This window comes from Solanum lycopersicum, chromosome 4 (assembly GCF_036512215.1).
Source record: "Solanum lycopersicum chromosome 4, SLM_r2.1".
Classification (NCBI taxonomy): Eukaryota; Viridiplantae; Streptophyta; class Magnoliopsida; order Solanales; family Solanaceae; genus Solanum; species Solanum lycopersicum.
In genome coordinates this window covers 56,450,002-56,470,797 of record NC_090803.1, presented here as the reverse complement: position 1 = coordinate 56,470,797, position 20,796 = coordinate 56,450,002, and the positions used below count along the sequence as shown (strand labels likewise).

The 20,796-nt window shown below is 27.8% G+C and overlaps 2 protein-coding genes and 1 long non-coding RNA gene across 3 annotated transcripts; 1 reads left to right on the top strand and 2 right to left on the bottom strand.

The window, feature by feature from the left end:
• Positions 1-6,935: 6,935 nt before the first annotated feature.
• LOC138348322 (uncharacterized) lies at positions 6,936-10,608 on the top strand. The gene is made up of 2 exons (XR_011220824.1): positions 6,936-9,617; positions 9,791-10,608. It is a non-coding gene; the product is annotated as an uncharacterized lncRNA (long non-coding RNA).
• Positions 10,609-10,666: 58 nt separating this feature from the next.
• On the bottom strand, positions 10,667-13,550 carry LOC138348320 (small ribosomal subunit protein uS8z/uS8w). The gene is made up of 4 exons (XM_069297252.1): positions 13,252-13,550; positions 11,920-12,066; positions 11,689-11,849; positions 10,667-10,907 (listed from the first exon to the last, which is right to left on the bottom strand). Exons 2-4 carry the CDS (start codon positions 12,050-12,052, stop codon positions 10,809-10,811), a joined length of 393 nt encoding a protein of 130 aa, XP_069153353.1. The 5' UTR covers positions 12,053-12,066; positions 13,252-13,550; the 3' UTR covers positions 10,667-10,808.
• A 4,030-nt stretch (positions 13,551-17,580) lies between these two features.
• On the bottom strand, positions 17,581-20,303 carry LOC101247608 (small ribosomal subunit protein uS8z/uS8w). The gene is made up of 4 exons (XM_069297251.1): positions 20,121-20,303; positions 18,937-19,083; positions 18,706-18,866; positions 17,581-17,922 (listed from the first exon to the last, which is right to left on the bottom strand). The coding sequence occupies exons 2-4, from the start codon at positions 19,067-19,069 to the stop codon at positions 17,824-17,826; spliced, it is 393 nt and encodes a 130-aa protein (XP_069153352.1). The 5' UTR covers positions 19,070-19,083; positions 20,121-20,303; the 3' UTR covers positions 17,581-17,823.
• Between the last annotated feature and the right edge of the window lie 493 nt (positions 20,304-20,796).

Here is a 20,796-nt window from a genome sequence, read left to right as displayed (position 1 = left end):
TATTTCTCTCAAACCTCCCATAGAGATGAGATGTGGCATATATCATTTATTTTCTCAAACCTCCAAAAAGGTGAGTTGTGGCATATATCTAACCAATAATGATTTTATCACATCTTGACCCATTCTCTTATAGAATGGTCGAGCATTCACGATATTAATCACAAGTTACATTCTCTTCAAGAAATGGACTAATCATTTATATGTACTTCATTAATTTGCATTATAAGCACATTGTCATGACTTTAAAATTCATCATATTTCCATGACACACCTCAACATCACTTTGAAATATTAAGTGTACCGTCACTATATCTTTTTGTCTTTTGATGAAGGATTTATAAACTTGTCAAATTATTGGGTCGAAAACATTCACAAGAAAATGACCTTTAATACCATTTGATAATAAATATTGTCTTCACATTTTGAAGGACTATTTGAAGAACCCATAGTGTTCTTTCTTTTATAATTACCACAATGATGACTATTATAATTCCGTCCCTTCATGCCCTTTTTCATATCGTTAATCAATTGTCATCTTTCAGACTAATTATTTACTGCTACCATTTATACGATAGAATAGAGCAAGTCAACATTGGATTTCAAAGTTATCATATGTTGCTACCACATTCTTTTCAAGGAGTGAAGCAAATTCAATAGGACGAATTTCAAGGTTTTTCATCAAAGCCTTAGTCATTATTATATCATCACTATGGTGTATTGAGACTCAAACTCAATGTTTTATCCATACAAGACACATTAGGTCATAATTCTATGGGACTTCAACCCAATACATTATTATCACAGTGCATCAAAATATTGATGTCTTACCCTCTTGGTGCGATAGAATTTGAATCTATCCTATTATCCTCAAATATTTTTCAATATGTGCATCTGGACTTAACCTGATGTCTTACCCTTTTTTGTGCGATGAGACTTGAACCCATCATCTTACTCTTAACCAACGGTATAATAGACCGAAGTACAACATGATTTACCCTTTGAGTCTTTTAAAATAATCAAAATAATATTCAAACTCATGCTATTTAAATTTTATACCTTCTTCCATTTAAGATGTTTTGTATATCATTTCATATTCAACCAATACTTGTATATGTCTTTGGTTCCTGATAATTGTTAGTGACTGAATACTATTTTATTCTAAATCATAAAATATTTTAGAAAATACATACCTAATTTTATGTAAATAATACCTTGATTCGCATAACGACATCAACCAAAACATGAGTTAAAGAAAAACTAAAACTCACTCTCAATTAGCGAGAGACTCGTGCTGATAACGTGCAATCAAGATTATAAGAATATATTCATAAAGAGAAGAAGACTAAAAAAGTACATAAAAGAAGAGGAATTTTCTTCTTATTCAAGTGTATGTAAGTCTCATATGTATATCATACAATAGTGAATAAACAACCCTATTTATAGGTTGAGAAATCACTCCAAAAGTCACCATATTAAGTATCATAATAAATAGATACATTCTTATCCAAAAAGATTCATGAAACCTAATGAATATGGATAATTGTTCATTTACTTACATTGTGGACTATCCACTCATTCAATGGATTCATAACATTGTTATGTTTATACTCCCTTTATTCTTATTTACATGTCTCCATATTAAGTTTTACGTGCATTAAGAAACTAAATAAGTTTACAACTTTGTTCTTTTATTTAATGATTTTTTGAAGTTAAGTTTTTCGATTAATTAATATAAATTGATTCGTTTTGATTGATTAATTTAACTAAAGAACATGAATTACTCCTTTAATTTGTCTAGTTGATAAAATATATATTTTTAAGATAACTCGCAAGTGTAAAATAAAATAAAAATAGTTCATTTATGCCTTAATTTTGTGAAATGACAAATATAAAGAAACTTTATATGTTTTGTTGCATTCATCATCAAATTTAAAAAAATTATTGAGACTGAAAATTCTCTTCTTTAGACAACTAGTAAACTTAGTCGCGCTACGTGCGGTGTATAAAAGTTTTCATTTTTATTTAATTTTCAAATCCAAATAGATTAGCTAATAAATTTTATCATTTAGCTTTGTAATTTCAACTCAATTCATGAATTAATTCTATCAAAAAATAAATACCTTAAATTAGCAGTACGGTCAAATACCTATACTTTTTTTTGGTTGAATAGTACCTATTCTTTTATGTTAGTTATAATATATAATTAAGAATTTATGATTTTATTATCCATTTGAATGAGTTCTCAAAATTAAATATGGTTAACTTTGATATTTTGTTATAAATTTAAAGTGAGATTTTTAGTCTTTTAAATATTTTAATAAATATCAAAAGAAAGAAAATAGTAATAAATTCAAAAACAGTCTTATAAATATGAAAATTGATAATAGATAAGCTATCGATAATTTGAAGACTTTTTAAAGTAATTGATTCTTTGGAAGGAAATGGGTGATACATGATTGAGATTCCTTGTCTATAATTTCAAGTCGATTTTTAGTTCGGTAAAATTAATTAATGTTTAGTGATATAGAATTAACATAAAAATAATATATTATTGTTAAAATGCATAACAAAATAAGTAATAAATGAACAACTATAAATGAATGATAAAAGATTTTATGTTAAGTTAAAAAAAAAACTTATATATCTAATAAAAACTTATAATTAGACTCTTGAATTTTTTCTAAATAAAGTAAAGATAAAAAAAACTATTCACAAATAATATAAATATTTATAATTATTAACGATAAATAATATTTTCATATAATTAAAGTGTAGGAGAAAAATTTAAGTAAAATCATTATAATGAAGGATGAATGGTTAAGTAATAAGTATATTTGAAATGATTATCTGTATTAATTTTTTTTTGATAAATTCTCTTCTATAATTCTACGTTTTTTTTAAAATTTATTTCAACGCTATTTTTTAGTCTCCCTTTTTTCTTATTTGTTTTTAGTCTTTACTTATTTAATTACATTAAGAAAATACGAACAATTAGCATCGTAATTAAGAGAATCAAGTTTGCTTGTCTTTAGTATTTTTACTAATTTTATATATATATATATATATATATATATATATATATATATATATATTTATATATTTTAAAACAGTAGCATCGTATCTTAACATAATCAAGTTAGCTTGTCTTTAGCTTTTTATTAATTTAAACAAAATGTTTAAAATGATTTCTCTTAATTAATTTTTATTATATTTTTCATGATTCATATTTTATTTAAAATTTAAAAATAACTTCATAATAATTTTGATTATCTCCCGCCACTAAGCGTATCTATAAATATATTTTAATGTTTTCAAGAATTGTTTTTGTCTTACTTTTAGTAATGATCTTGCTCTTATAATTTCATGCAAAAAAACAAATCAATCATTCTCTTTTATATATCTTATTTTGTATCATTCTTATTAGAAGTATTAATAATTACACAAAGCAGTCTTTGTCGATAGATTTTGCATTACAAGATTATAGTAGAGGACAATTAAGCTAAACATAAATATATTTGGTTAGAAATATTTTCTTGATGTGCTTTTAAGATGTCACAAATTTAAACATTAAGTAATTTGAGGTTATGAAGGTATAAAGTTGAAAGTTATAGGTATTACTAATAAGTATTAATTATGAAAGATGAAGAGGTGTGAGTTTATGATAAAAATGAAACTAAAAATAAATATATGAAAATAAGAGGAAAAATGTAAAAAAAAGAAAAAGGTTACATATTTTTTTAAGGGAAAATACCCAAGTACCCCCTCAACCTATGCCCAAAATCTCAGAGACACACTTATACTATATTAAGGTCCTATTACCCCCCTGAACTTATTTTATATGTAATTTTGTACCCATTTTTAGCCTACGTGGCACTAGTTCAAAAAAAAAGTCATCCATCGTTGGGCCCACAAGACAGTGCCACGTAAGCTAAAAAGGGGTAAAAAATTATTAATAAAATAAGTTCAGGGGGGTAATAGGACCTTAGTATAGTATAAGTGTGTCTCTGAGATTTCGGGCATAGGTTGAGGGGGTACTTGGGCATTATCCCTTTTTTTAATAAACAAAAGTATGTTTAAGTAAAATCCTCCAGCATTTTTATTATTTTTTTTATTATATGACATATTTTCTTTTTACCTCATTTTAGAAATTTCAAATTAAAAGTCTCCAAATATGCTTCTAATAATAAACATTATTTTTAGTAATTGCTATTATTTTATCAATATATATTTTTTCTCTTATTTTATATTTTATATTATAGGAGTGATATCTATTCAGAGAAAAAGTAATTTAAAACAAATTTAAAAAGGAACATAGATTAAAAAGTTAATCAAAAGGAATAGAAAAAAATTAAAATTATCAAAAAAAAAAAAGTAATTCTACGGATGTTATAAAAAAAATAAAAAATATTTAATTTTTTGTTGATTAAATTCCCAAAATTGTGAAACATTTGGCCTATAAATAATTTCTATATATAAATAATATAATAAATAATGCAACGTTAAAATTATGTATTTTTATCATATCATTGTTATATGATTGTGAGTTACAAAATTATAAGAGGAATCGATTTATTTGATTCTTATATAATATTTGTATTTAATATTTAGTATTTTATTTACTTTATATTGAGATGTGATGTATTACTTTTTTTATTACTTATATTTATTATATATTTGTATAACATTTTTATAACTAGTGAGGAGGAAGATATTATTGGACGAAATTAGAAATAAGATATATTGGCGTTTTTTCAATTAACTAATTAATATGATAAGGAACCAATCAACTTTTATTGCGTCTGAGGTTTAACCGGAGAACTATAAACAAACCTTACAATAATACCAACAAACATACATAAAATTATAGTTAACTAATCAAGCAAAAGTATTTAAAATATTTATTTATATATGATTTGAAGGGGAAAGAAGGATCATATTCTCAACATAACATAATTACAATCCTTACAATAATAACACCAAAAAAAGACATAAAATTGTAGTTAACTAATCAAGCAAAAATATTTAAACTATTTAGTTATATATGATTTAAAGAGGAAAGAAGGATCATGTTCTCAACATAACATAATTCAATTCTTCAATTTACAAAGTGAATAAAAACAATCAGTGTCAGTAGAAACTACAAGAATAAGAAAAAAAATCTCAAAAGCTACAAAGAGAAGCAAAATAGAAAATGAAGAAATTATTTTTTCTATAAAAGAATCAATGATTTGTATCATCAACAATCCAACCTAATAATATTAAATATATAATTACAATAGAACAAAAGTGATAATGATAATTAGACATGTCAAATCATTTTACCGTCACAAAATCAAACTATACAAAATATATAACATTTTTCATTATACATCCCTCTCCTGCAAAAATCAGATCAAAGAAGAGAAAAAAAATTAACAAATCAAAGAAACAAAAAAATGAAGAATAAGAAAAACAAAAATAAAATAATCATCATGCAATGTCTCAAAGTGAGTTTTTATAGGTGTAATATTTTAGGAGTTATAATTTTTTATGTTAAATATTTTGAAGTTTATGAATATGAAAGGTTAGGAGTTTTAGTATTAAATTAAAGGTTAGGTGTTATATATATTATTAAAAGGTTAAAAGGTGTAATGCTCATTAAGTAACTTATTAATAACAATATATATATATACACACATAATATTATTGTGTAAAAAAATAATCTAAAAAATCCTATTTTAATATATATATATATATATATATATATATATATATATATATATATATATATATATATACTGTTTTGCAAAAATGTTTAGTATTCTTTGATTAATACATCAGTTACAATTCTTAGTAGATAAAATTAATTTGAAAAACTATATATTCTTAACTAAATAAAATTAATTCAATGTAAAAACTACACAAAATCAATACTCCTAATAATGAATACATGAAACATAACTAGTTTTAGATATTTATCACCTTATGTTAGACCATTTTCACTTGATAGAGAAAAGAAGAAAAATTAATAAGAACCAAATAATACCTCAAAATAAAAGGACGATAAAAAAAATTATACATAATGATAGAGTTATAGTTAACATAAGTATCCTATGTTACATGAATTAATTCAAGAAGCAAAATTAATCATGTAAGACCGTGTAATATGACATAAAAATCAGTGGGAACCCAAAATTTGAACTTTAAACAATTATAACAATTATATTATACAAAAGTTATAAATTATATTATAAAAATTATAAAATATACAAACAAGCAAATTATACAAATTCAAAATTTTAGCCACGTAATTATCGCTGAACGTTGGTCATCAGTGGTAATTAACTAAAAGTACAGTTATAACAACTAAGGAACTAATATTTACTTAACCATGTAATTTTTCTTTTTCAAATAGACAAAATAGGTATTTTTAGTCCCTAGCCACAATTATTGTGTTTATTTAACTAGTGGTGTTAATCGAACGATTTAGGTTGCATAAATGTTGAATATTTTTTCAATTATGTCTTCAATTCACTGAAAATGATTAATTAAATTAATTTTTGATAATTTCATAATTAAGAATGAGAAAGGAACCACGAAATGCACCAAAGAAATATGTCTGATCCACTCTTCTTAGTTGCAATTTCAAGATCTAACAAAATAATTAAAAATATGACAGTAGCAAGTAAAAAATTAAAAGATATATTTTTTTTTTCAATTTCTAAGTTTCCTCCGTTCTACTAATTCTTTTTTGTTTATTTATTTTTCTTTTCTTATTTCTTAAAGATTAAAAAAAAATAAAAAGAATAAAAGAAGGAGTAAATTTTTGGTTTATAATTTCTAACCGTCAAAAGATAAATTATATCTAAATCTAAAAATTTAAAATTTATATTTATAATACTCAAAATTAAAAATCTGAAATTCATCAAGTTGACAAAATAATTATTCTTATTTATTTAAAGGAGTTGTTGTTACGCATGAATTTTCTAGAAAAAGATTAAATGATAAGAATATATTTATCCGATTACACTTGGAATGTATGTGAGTGAAATATGAAGAAAATTGAAATTATCATCATGTTTTCTCTATTATATGATTGTTTTCATATCTCAAACGTATATGAATCACATCATACACAAATAAAGACTTATTAAAATTAATATATTTATTTAATTTAGTACTAGAGAGGTATAAAAAAAAATTAGAAAAAAATATTGATTGTGCTTCATTGAAACATTATAATAACTAGGAAATCATATAGAAAGTTCTTATGGTTTCAAAATAAACTTTTATAAAAAAAATTGAAAGGTTTCTAGAACCCCAACAATAATGACAACACAAATTTATTAAACATGAACTAGTTTCATCATATATATATTTTTCTTTATTATTATTATTTGTTGTTTAATTAAATGATATGTTAAAATATTAAGTATACATATTTGTAGTCACAATATATAATCTCTCAAATTAATATTTTTTTGAAACTGATTAAGAATTTTTAAAATTAAGTAATTCTACTGTATTTATTATGTGAATAAATTTAAATTACCTATTTAAATAATTATTTTAATTGAATTTTAATTTTAAATTTAGTTTTAAAATATTTTTAAAATATAATGTAAAATAGTTCAATAAAAAAATCAAAATTCAAAATACTTTAGAATTGATAGATATCGACACAATGAAAAAATATTAAAAATCATATGATTCATAAATGTCGATCCTATTTCACAACAAGCCAAAATAGTTACACATTGATGTTGTAGTTTTAATATTTGTTAATTACTTTTAAGGTTTAAAAAAATTAAATTTCATATTTAAATATTATCTTGTAAAAAATTAAACTTTATATTTAAATATTATGATTTAAAAATTAGATTACGTATTTAAAACTACATATTTAAAATAATATTTTAAAGGTATTCATTGGTACCTTATGAACATTTTTAAAGGTACTATTCAAAAATATATTTTTTAACTAAAACGTGCACTTTTATATTAACTAAACATTATTTTTTAAAACTATACACATAAAAAAAAATTATTAACTAAACAAAATATTCAAATAATGATAAGTAAATCAATTTACAATACGTGTTTAAGACTGATTTTATTCATTATAATAAAAATATTTTTAAAAGAAATCACATGTGAGAATTATAAATATATTTCTGAATTTTGTGAGAAGTGTGGCATTAAAGGGAGCTTCAAAAATTACCTTGAAAGTGATTAACTTATTTATAGCGTTATGACATATTTTCACTATAAAATGTCAAAAAAACTTATAACACAAAATTTACTTTTTTATTTTTTAATACACAAAATTCATCCAATTATTAAATTTATCCCACGAAACTTATCTTTTGATATTTATCACTGAGTACAAACTTTATTTTAAAAAATATTTATTATCATCCGAAAAGAGTAAGCTTTGAAGTTTGTCATAAAAAATGTGTTATTTATTTTAAAAGATGATTATGAAATATAATATTCAAATGATTATAGTAGTGAAGAAGAAAAAAAATTGAATTATACTATTTTAAATATTGATGATAGTGTACTAAATATACTATAACGAAATTAAAATAAAGAAAATAAATATGTTCAAATAAATGCTAAAATCACAAAAAGAAATTTTAATTTGAAAATTTTTAACTCGATAGCAGATTTGATTTTCCAATTTCAATTTCAGTTTGATTATAGACAAAAAGAAAATGATGTTGTGACAACAAGATTATCAACGAATACCAAAAAAAAGGAATATTTATATCACTTTTAAATTATTCAATGGGATAATTCTGTATTTTCTCAATATTTTACTATGTAACTTGAGAAAGATTCTTTCAAGTTAATGCAAACATAAATTATTTGTTGTAAAACAATACTTTGATTTTTATTCTCAAAAACATTATTAGTAAATAATAATATTTAAGTAGGTCAATTCAAAATTTTAAAATATTAAACAAAATTGTGCTTTCATTTATATACAACTTACAAATTTGAAAAGATAACAAAGAACAATATTATTTGACAACTTGAGATAACAGTTGTAACTTGAAAAAATACATAAAGTAATATGATAAGTCTATTTTTTACAAGTAGATACAAAATATTTTTCTTGACTAAAAATTACAATGCAAATATGTTATTTCATTGAAAAGGTAGGAAAGATAGACTGCCTAACTAGAAAACGTAAAACTCAAACATGAAATTTATAGTAAAAATATAAAAATTAATATGAATACAAGTTAAATAAATTAGTTAAGGGTAAAATCATACTACCCTCTTATCTATTCATATGCACTATACTTTAATTCTTCCCAATTTGAATACAAGTTAAATAAATTGGTTAAGGGTTATAAGATAGGAAAAAGAAGAGATATAGAGTAAAAGTAAAATCCAAACAATTATAGCCATCACTATCATGCATATTGATTATGGGTAAGGAAAAAGGAAAAAAAACAAGTAATGTATGCTTTAAGATTAAAAAAAGTTGAAACATTCAAAAATATATCAAATGTTCTGTCTGATCAAGAGTTCAAGAGCAGGAACTGTCTACTCCTTTTGTTTACACCACTGACTACTTTGATGAGATAAACACAAGGCATATTCTTTCTTGCATTAACAGTTATCAGGTATGCCTTTGGTTATATATTCTCTCCAATTCTTTGATATCCTCTACATTCATGATACATAAGAAACCATTAATAAAGACAACATATCGAAATAGCAACAATTTAAGTTAACAACAAGAATAAATTTGTATCCAGTTTCTGCGGAGAGTTTGATCTTGATTTTCTTTTCATAGGACTGGTGAAAATATCCGTGCGCTATGTTTTTAATATCTTTCATAAGGGAATCAGGAATACCATGGCCCTTCTGCAAGATTAAGGAACAAACAACAGTAGAGATACTAATCCCACAACAATGAATTGATTTATACGAAAGATCCAACTTAAAACTAAGTAAAAGCTTAACTTCTTCAGCACACTATTTCCCCAAATTGGATAGAAACAAAAATTCGGTTGCAATGAAAACCGCCATATATATGTATATACTGTATCAAAAAATTAGACGAGGAAAAAATGTAGATAATACGAGTGAAGATGTTAAATTTTGAAGTTTTTTTCATTTGAGAGTATGAAATTTTATTTTTAAAAAAGTAAAATCTTTTTTAACAACATTTGATGCTCCTGTTGTAATTTTACGAAAATCTCAAAAATTAATATTTACTTTAACACATTTTATATTATTCTAATTACTACAATACAATAAAATACAATTAGATTTTATAGTATTGTCATGATTAAAATAGCATAATCACATTTTATAATATCCGCTTTAATCTTAATCACATTTTATAATATCTAATAACCAAATACATGTTATAAAATTCTCTTTACTTTGTCAATTTTATGATGTGAACTTTACGAAAATAGTTAATCAAATTCACTGACTACACAAATGATATACTTGGATATTGGATTATAAACACAATCTCACTCTCAAACCTTTGTTTGTTCATTTTACTAGAAATGTAAGATGTATGCCTGCTCTTAGAAGCTAACAAGATTAGAAGAAAAGATACGTTTCTCTTGCCTTTTATGCTAGTAAAAAAAACACAAACATCAACATCTACAACTTTAGATGTCAATGGCCTCAACAGGCAACAAGCACCAGCAAGTTTTTCAACAAAATCAGATGGTCTCAAAATTTTCAATAAAATTCTACTAAATTTGATTGTATAACAAGAAAAACAGAAAATGGTCGGTTACAACGAGACATCAAACAACCAAACCAAAAGTTTTCATCCTTGTCAACATGACTCAATAAAAGAAACCAAGAACTTTTCCACCAACATTCTTTCTCCTAGCCTCTTCATGGTCCATGATACCAGCTGAGGTAGTCAGCACAATGTACCCAAACTGCAAGTTGAAAATCAATATGCAAAGATCAACACATAAAATAGACACAGTAAAACTGACAAACAAGTACGACTTTTAATCCATCTCTGATCGCAGAAAATCTCTGCAATTTCATTCGCTTAGTATCAAGTATAGTATGAACTACATATGATGCTTCAATCCACAAAATGACTGATGAGATACTTCTTCAAAGAACACACTTCTCATGGACTAATACAAAAATAACAGCAGATCGAGACTCTGTTACCCAAGCCATAGGATACAGAATTTCTCCTTTGGATAGACAGGAATGATGCTTCCTTTACAGGAGAGCCTCAACTGCTGGCATCTACAAAGAGCATTTGCTATGTGACAATTATAAATGGATGGGTCTTGTACGCATTACAGATGATTGCCCCGAGTACTCAAGATTTTTAATGTTTAAGAAGAAGCAATAATTTTCAAATATCATTTCTTCCCTTCAAAACAAAACTAACTTTTTCAAATTTCACAATAAAATATTGGTTAAACGCACACGTAGCAAGCCAATACATGATTCAGCAAAGAAGGGATCAAAAATTAATGTCTATTTCACAAGCTAATATGACCACGACTTGTTTCAACAAAGAAGTAAGGAATCAAAAAATAATATTTATGTCCATTTCAAAAGCTAATATGACCATGACTTGTTCACCCCAACAATCATTTCGGAAGCTAGAAGCAAGGCTCAATTTGGAGATAACCAGAAATAGAGTTCTATATATTGATCAAGGAAACAAAGTGAATATATTAATTACTATACCTGTCGTGAAGGGAGCAATCTAGCAGTCCATCCTTCAATCTCCTTGACTCCAACATCAAAGCGAGGACTAATGACACCACACTTGTTAAGCCTTCCGTTCAGTTCGACAACAATCTTTCCGGACCTATGATCATCGACGTACTCAAATTCTCCGATGTAACCTACACATAGATAACACTAAGAAAATGATAGGGTGATGCTGCAGTGCATACAGTTAAGAAATTAACATACCATGCTTCTGCATAACAATGAGGAACTTGATGATGACTTTTGATGAAGGTCTAATCATGACCTGACGCTTTCCCCTCTTTTCAGCATTGTACATGCTCTTGAGAGCATCATTCAGCACGCTAACTCTGACCATCTTTTCTTATCTAACTGTACCCAGTTTATGCAATAATCAGATGCACCATCGAAAAAAGTAACCACAAAAATAGCTCCAAAAAGACAAACAAAAAGAATCAAATGATAGCAAGATATAGTCAATGCCCTCTTAAAGACACTAGGTTTGACAGCACAAATTCACATGTATTAGTGACTATAGATTAGAAACCAGACCAGCAAACTTCAGAATCATGAAAACAAAATAGCCACGGATAGGACTCAACAGAAGGCAACACAATAGTTACCAATATACAGACCTACATCAATAAGTTTCCTTTATAAAAGAACAAGAAACAAATTCTCACCACCACGCATTATCAAAAAGTGTAACAAGTGTGTTCTCTGTAATAGAACAAGATCACACACATCAACCCACTTACACAGAACATCATAAACTATTTGCTTAATTTTATTGCCTCTTTTACTTTCCAAATTCCTACTTCCAATTACACCCCCATTAAAACTAATTATCACTCACAAAGATTTACCATAAATACAACTACTAAGAACCCTAAAACATAAAAGGATTAGAACCCTCACTAATCTCCACAATCAGATAGTATAAAAACTACTTGCTCTATCATGGGTCGGAAAAAAAAAGAGATTAAAATCCATCAGTTCACAATTCACAGCAAAACCTGTAGCTGTCAAAAAAATCACATTTTTACCCTCCAAATTCCTACTTCCATTCACACCCCTGTTAAAACTAATCATCACTAGCATAAATTTTACCATAAATACAACAACCAAGAACCCTAAAACGTGAAAGGGTAAGCACACTTGCTAATATCAACAATAAGTATGTAATACTAGTATCTCCATCATGGGTCGGAAAAAAAAAGGTTTTAAAGCCATCACATCAGAGCAAAGACTCAAAGATCGTCAAAAAAGATAACATTTTTACTCTCCAAATTAATACTTCCATTCATCACAAGCATAAATTTTACAATAAATACAACTATCAAGAAGCATAGCTAATAGCTAATATCAACAATGAGATTGTAAGAAAAACTACTTTTTACAACATGGGTCGGGAAAAAAAAGAGATTAAAAGACATCACAGCACAGGAAAGCTTCTAAGAATGTGAAAAAAGTCACATTTTTAGATGACAAATCTAAACAGAAACTACAATAAACAATGGTATGTGAGTAAAGAAATGCAGGCAAAGAGACACTTACGATTTGATTCGGTAGAGAAAGAGATCACAAGAGTTGTTGCTGCGGAGGAGCAAAGAGGCGGCAATATGAAGCACTGGTTTTTACTAATAAACGTAGGGTTTTAGGTTTTATTATTGTTAGGAAGAAGAAGCACTTGGGCCCAAAATCATTTTTTGACCAAATGGAAACTCCCCATATAATGTATACTGTATTGTATAAAAATAATACTTGTTACATTTTTCTATAATGTGGTTTTAAAATACTCTTTAAAAAAAATTATTTTTTGTTACGTTTATACTCCCTTTATTCTTATTTACATGTCTCCATATTAAGTTTTATGTACATCGAGAAACTAAATAAGTTTACAACTTTCTTTTTTTATTTAATGATTTTTTGAAGTTAAGTTTTTTGATTAATTAATATAAATTAATTTATTTTGATTGATTAATGTAACTAAAGAATATGAATTACTCCTTCAATTTGTCTAGTTGATGAAATATATATTTTTAAGATAACTCGCAAGTGCGAAATAAAATAAAAAAAGTTCATTTATGCATTAATTTTATGAAATGACATATATAAAGAAACTTTATATGTTTTGTTGCATTCATCATCAAATTTAAAAATTATTGAAACTGAAAATTCTCTTATTTAGACAACTAATAAAAGTAGCTGTGCTACGCGCAGTGTATAAAGTTTTCATTTTTATTTAATTCTTAAATCCAAATAGATTAGCTAATAAATTTTATTATTTAGCTTTGTAATTTCAACTCAATTCATGAATTAATTTTATTAAAAAATAAATACCTTAAATTAGCAATACGGTCAAATACCTATACTTTCTTTTTGTTGAATAGTACCTATTCTTTTATGTTAGTTAAAATATATAATTAAGAATTCATGACTTTATTATCCATTTGAATGAATTCTCAATATTAAATATGATTAACTTTGATATTTTGTTAAAAATTTAAAGTGAGATTTTTAGTCTTTTAAAAAAAAAATTAAAATATCAAAAGAAATAAAATAGTAATAAATTTAAAAACAGTCTTAGAAATATGAAAAATTATTTGTAATAGATAAGCTATCTATAATTTGAATACTTAAAAAAGTAATTGATTCTTTGGAACGAAATGGGTGATACATGATTTTAGTTCGGTAAAATAATTTTTAGTGATATAAAATTAACATAAAAACAATATATTATTGTTAAAATGCATAATAAAATAAGTAATAAATGAACAATTATAAATGAATGATAAAAGTTTTTATGTTAAGATTAAAAAAAAACTTATATATCTAATAAAAACTTATAATTAGACTCTTGAATTTTTTCTAAATAAAGTAAACATAAAAAAAATGTTCACAAATAATGTGAATATTTATAATCATTAACGATAAATAATATTTTCATATAATTAAAGTGTAGGAGAAAAAGTTAAGTAAATGTTTAGAATTACTATAATGGAGGATGAATGGTTAAGTAATAAGTATATTTGAAGTGATTATCTGTATTAATTTTTTCTTTGATAAATTCTCTTCTATAATTCTACATTTTTAAAAAAAATTATTTCAACGCTATTTTTTAGTATCCCTTTTTTCTTATTTTATTTTTTATTTTTTTAGTATATATATATATATATATAACATATTAGTATCCATCTATATATAATAGGAGAAAAAAAAGTGGCACGTGTCGGCACCATGATTTTTTGAGACTTTATAAATTTAAAAAATCAATTTAAAATATGAAAGTTTTTACAATTTTTTTTAAAATCTTGATAATGGTGTAAAATTCGGTGAGAGTGGGAAGTTTTCTGAATGCGAAATTGAAACTAATAAACTAAAAGAGAAATTCACATGCCTGACAGTGGTGTGGTTTGATTATGGTGGAGGTTTCTCCTCACCTCGCGTCCTAAGAGTTTGATACTCCTCTTTGGACTATGTCCAAGTTCCCCGCTAAGAAAATTTCCACGTGGTGTTGCATCCCTTTTGATGTCATCCGCATCTATGGTTTGATTTGGGAATTCATCCTCTTGGATGCTCTCGACAAAGATTGGGAAAACCTTGTTAATTGAAACTGGAATTTTTCCAGAGAGGTGTTATGTTTTACCCTATTCGAGACACATTTTTTTCTAAATATTTTGAGGTCAATCTTTATCAGTGTTGACACAGTAGATAATGGATTGATATGATGCGACATAATAATGACTTTATCGATAATGTAATATTGTTGATAATGATACTTCATTGATAAAATGATGTTGCTACATTGATGATGAAGATGTTGATGGTCGATTGATAAGATGATATTGCTACATTGATGGTCCATTGGCAGGATGATATTAATCTAATGATATGACGATGTTGTCAAAGCTTTACTGGTAAGATGATATTGCTCTCTTGGCATTGGAAGAAGCAATGACTCTTTCGAAATTTGAAGATGCAATGGCTTTCTTGGCGGTTGAAGATGCAATGGCCCTCTCGGCGTTTAAATGCAATGGTCCTCTCGGCTTTCTAATGTAATGACCCTCTCGGCGTTTGAAGGTGATGGACCTCTCGACATTTGGATATTCAATTGCCCTTTTGGCGACTTGAATGCAATGTCCCTCTCGGCATTTGAAGATGCAATAGCCCTCTTGGCATATAAAGATGATCGCCCTCTCGGCGTTTGAATGGCCCTCTTGGTAAATGAAAGTGATGGACTTCTCATCATTTGAAGATGCCCTCACAACGTTTGAAGATGCAGTGACCCTCTTGGCATATGAAGATGATGGCCCTCTCAGCGTTTGAAAATGCAATGACCCTCTTGGCGGCTTGAATGCAATGACCTTCTGGCATTTGAAGATGATATTCCTTTCGGCATTTGAGATGATGATCCTCTCGGTAATTTGAATATGCAATGACCCTCTTGGTGGTTTGAATATGTAATGGTCCTCTTGGCGGTTTGAATATGTAATGGCCCTCTTGAAAATGGAAGATGATGTCCCTCTTGGCGGTTGAAGATGTAATAGCCCTCTTGGTGGTTTGGAAATGATGACCCTCTCGGCGTTTGAATGTACAATGACCCTCTTGGCATTTGCATATATGATGGTTCTCTCGGCATTTGAAGATGCAATGGACCTTTCGATAATGAAAGATGTAATTTCCTTCTTGGCGATTAAGGATGCAATGACCCTCTCGGTGTTTAACTGCAATGACTCTCTCTGCAAATGAAGATGATGGCCTTCTTGGTGTTTGAAGATGCAATGGTCCTCTTGGCGTTTGAAGATGCAATGACTCTCGACATTTAAAGGTGATGAACCTCTCGACGTTTGAAGATGCAATGACCCTCTTGGCATTTGAAGATGATGACCCTCTAGGTGGTTCCCATTACCGCGTCTCATATTGAAGGAATTTGTGAATATTATTCATATGTAATTTGATATCATTGAATATTTTTGTGCACGTTGAGTGGTGCTTTCGTTTGTTCCTACTTTGAACATTTTAAGTTTATTGCGACTCATGCTTTGTTGGAGATTTGGATGAGGTGTTGTTGCTCATATTTTGAACGGCTTCTTTTTCTTTCAAAGAACTTCAATAACTGTCCTACATCCACATAAAAATTGTTTATTTCGGACAGTTGCTCGCCGTTTGAATTTTCCATATTCATTGAATGGAGGAATATGTGATGTTGAGATAATCTTATAAATTTGCATCCAAAGAAAAGTTATTAGTTTTAAACAAACTTAGAAGTTTGCTCCTTGTCTTGTTATCTTCAGTTGATCACTTCGATCTCTTGCTTCTCAATAAACACAAGTGAGATTATACAAAACATTTGACATATTAAAGAGTCTTTAAGGAAAAGAACGTTTTGGAGAATCAATTTAGGAAATATCACTGTCAAATGAGCTTAAATCAACGTCCATGGTTCAAACTTTTGGCAAGTCCGATGGCTTGTTTCTGGAGAATTCAGCTTGAGAAATTTCTGACTTCATTCTCCCGAAGTCCTCATAATTGGAAAGTTTTGTAGTTGACTGAAATTCATAAACTGATGTTGCTACATTGAAGTTTGTTTCATTTTTAACATTTGATGCTCCCGCTATAGTTTTACAAAATCTCAAAAATTAATATTTACATATAGCACATTTTATATTATTTTAGTTACGATAATACTATAAAAATACAATTAGATTTAGTTTTGTAATAATTAAAAAAGCATAATCATATTTTATAATATCCATGTAACACGCGGACAAGAATACTAGTAAAACCTTATAATCAAGTACATCTAAGAACTTCACTATGTCTATTTTATGATGTGAACTTTACGAAAATAATTAATCAAATTCACTGTTTGCACAAATGATATACTCTTAACACAATATGGGATTAAAAAAACACAAGCACGAACATCTGCAACTTTAGATGTCACTTGTCTCGACAGGCTATAAGCACCCGCAACTTTTTCAACAAAATCAGATAGTCCTCCCAAAATTTTCAATAAAATCCCTACTAAATTTGATGGTAACAAGAAAAAGAATAACAGAAAAAGGTCTGATACAACGAGCCAACAAACAACAAAACCAAAGTTTTCATTCTTGTCAACATGACTCAATAAAAGAAACCAAGAACTTTTCCACCAACATTCTTTCTCCTAGCCTCTTCATGGTCCATGATACCAGCTGAGGTAGTCAGCACAATGTACCCAAACTGCAAGTTGAAAACCAATATGCAAAGATCAACACATAAAATAGACACAATAAAACTGACAAACAAGTACGACTTTTACTGCATCTCTGATCACAGAAAATGTCTGCAATTTCATTTGCTTAGTATCAAGTATAGTATGAACTACATATGACACTTCAATCCACAGAATGACTCTTGAGATACTTCTTCAAAGAAACACGCTTCTCATGGACTAATACAAATATAACTGCAGATCGAGACTCTGTTAGCCAAGCCATAGGATACAAAATTTCCCCTTTTGGTAATAGAGGAATGCTTCCTTTACAGGAGAGCCTCAACTGCTAGCATCTACAAAGAGCGCTTGCTATGTGACAATTATAAATGGATGGGTCTTGTAAGCATTAAAGATGATTGCCCCAAGTAGTCAAGATTTTTAATGCTTAAGAAGTAGCAATAATTTTCAAATATCATTTCTTCCCTTTGAAACAAAACTACTTTTTTCAAATTTCACAATGGAACATTGGTTAAACGCCCAAGTAGCAAGCCAATTCATGATTCAGCAAAGAAGAAATCAAGGATTATTAATGTCTATTTCACAAGATAATATGACCACGACTTGTTTCAACAAAGAAGTAAGGAATCAAAAAATAATATTTATGTCTATTTCAAAAGCTAATATGACCATGACTTGTTCACCCCAACAATCATTTCGGACGCTAGAAGCAAGGCTCAATTTGGAGATAACCAGAAATAGAGTTCTATATATTGATCAAGGAAACAAAGTGAATATATTAATTACTATACCTGTCGTGAAGGGAGCAATCTAGCAGTCCATCCTTCAATCTCCTTGACTCCAACATCAAAGCGAGGACTAATGACACCACACTTGTTTAGTCTTCCGTTCAGTTCGACAACAATCTTTCCGGACCTATGATCATCGACGTACTCAAATTCTCCAATGTAACCTACACATAGATAACAGTAAGAAAATGATAGGGTGATGCTGCAGTGCATACAGTTAAGAAATTAACATACCATGCTTCTGCATAACAATGAGGAACTTGATGATGACTTTTGATGAAGGTCTAATCATGACCTGACGCTTTCCCCTCTTTTCAGCATTGTACATGCTCTTGAGAGCATCATTCAGCACGCTAACTCTGACCATCTTTTCTTATCTAACTGTACCCAGTATATGCAATAATCAGATGCACAGTCAAAAAAAAGTAACCGCAAAAATAGCTCAAAAAGACAAACAAAAAGAATCAAATGATATCAAGATACAGTCAATGTCCTCTAAAAGACACTAGGTTGACAGCACAATTCACATGTATTCATAACCATAGATTAGAGACAGACCAGCAAAATTCAGAAATCTGGAAAGCAAAATAGCCACGGTGAGGACTCAACAGAAGGCAACACAATAATTACCAATACACAGACCTACATCCATAAGCTTCCTTTATAAAAGAACAAGAAACAAATTCTCACCACCACCCGTTATCAAATAAGCATAATAAGGTCCATCTGTGAGAGAGAGTACTGAGAATACAATGCAACAATAGAAGTGTGTTCTCTGTAATAGAACAAGATCACACACACATCAACCCACTTACACAGAACATCATAAACTACTTGCTTAAAGCACCACCCATTTTATTGCCTCTTTTACTTTCAAAATTCCTACTTCCAATTACACCACCATTAAAGCTAATCATCACTCACATAGATTTACCATAAATACAACTACTAAGAACCCTAAAACATACAACGATAAGAACCCTCAGTAATCTCAACAATAAGAAAGTATAAAAACTACTTTCTCTATAATGGGTCGGAAAAAAGGAGATTAAAATCCATTACTTCAGAGCAAAACCTGCAACTGTCAAAAAAATCACATTTTTACACTCCAAATTCCTACTTCCATTGACACCCCTGTTAAAACTAATCATCAGTAGCATAAATTTTACCATAAATACAACAAACAAGAACCCTAAAACGTGAAAGGGTAAGGACACTTGCTAATATCAACAATGAGATTGTAAGAAAAACTACTTTTTACAACATGGGTCGGGAAAAAAAAGAGATTAAAAGACATCACAGCACAGGAAAGCTTCTAAGAATGTGAAAAAAGTCACATTTTTAGATGACAAATCTAAACAGAAACTACAATAAACAATGGTATGTGAGTAAAGAAATGCAGGCAAAGAGACACTTACGATTTGATTCGGTAGAGAAAGAGATCAGAAGGGTTGTTGCTGCGGAGGAGCAAAGAGGCGGAAACTAAGGCACTGGCTTTTACATGTAAACCTAGGGCTTTAGGTTTTATTGTTGGGAAGAAACACTTTTGGGCCCAAAAATAATCATCTAAAATGGCCCAAAATGTATAACTTTTTCAAATGAAAATTTTCGCAAATAGCCACTATAATTTATTTTATACCTATAATCTGTATATTTACGTGTTACAGTTACAATTTAAGCTATTGTTTTTTTATAATTTGTGGATAAGTGAATTTGTATAATTCATGGGTTTGTTTGTGTAACTAATTTATTTTTTATAAACACAAAACAACAAATTCATACAAATACATATGTTTGAACTCTAAATAGTTATAAAAATTATATTATACAAAAGTTAAAAATTAAATTATACAAATTATAAAATATACACACGGACGAATTATACAAACTCAAATTTCAGCCACATAATTAGTACTGAACGTTAGTCATGAGTTGAAATTATCTAAAATTATATCCATGACAGCTACGTAACTAATATTTGCTTAACCATGTAATTCTCCCTTTTTCAAATGGACAAAATAGGTATCTTTTAGTTATTTTACTAGAGATGATGTGGAATGTCTCTAAGGGCTAGAAACTTATATTAGCTAATTT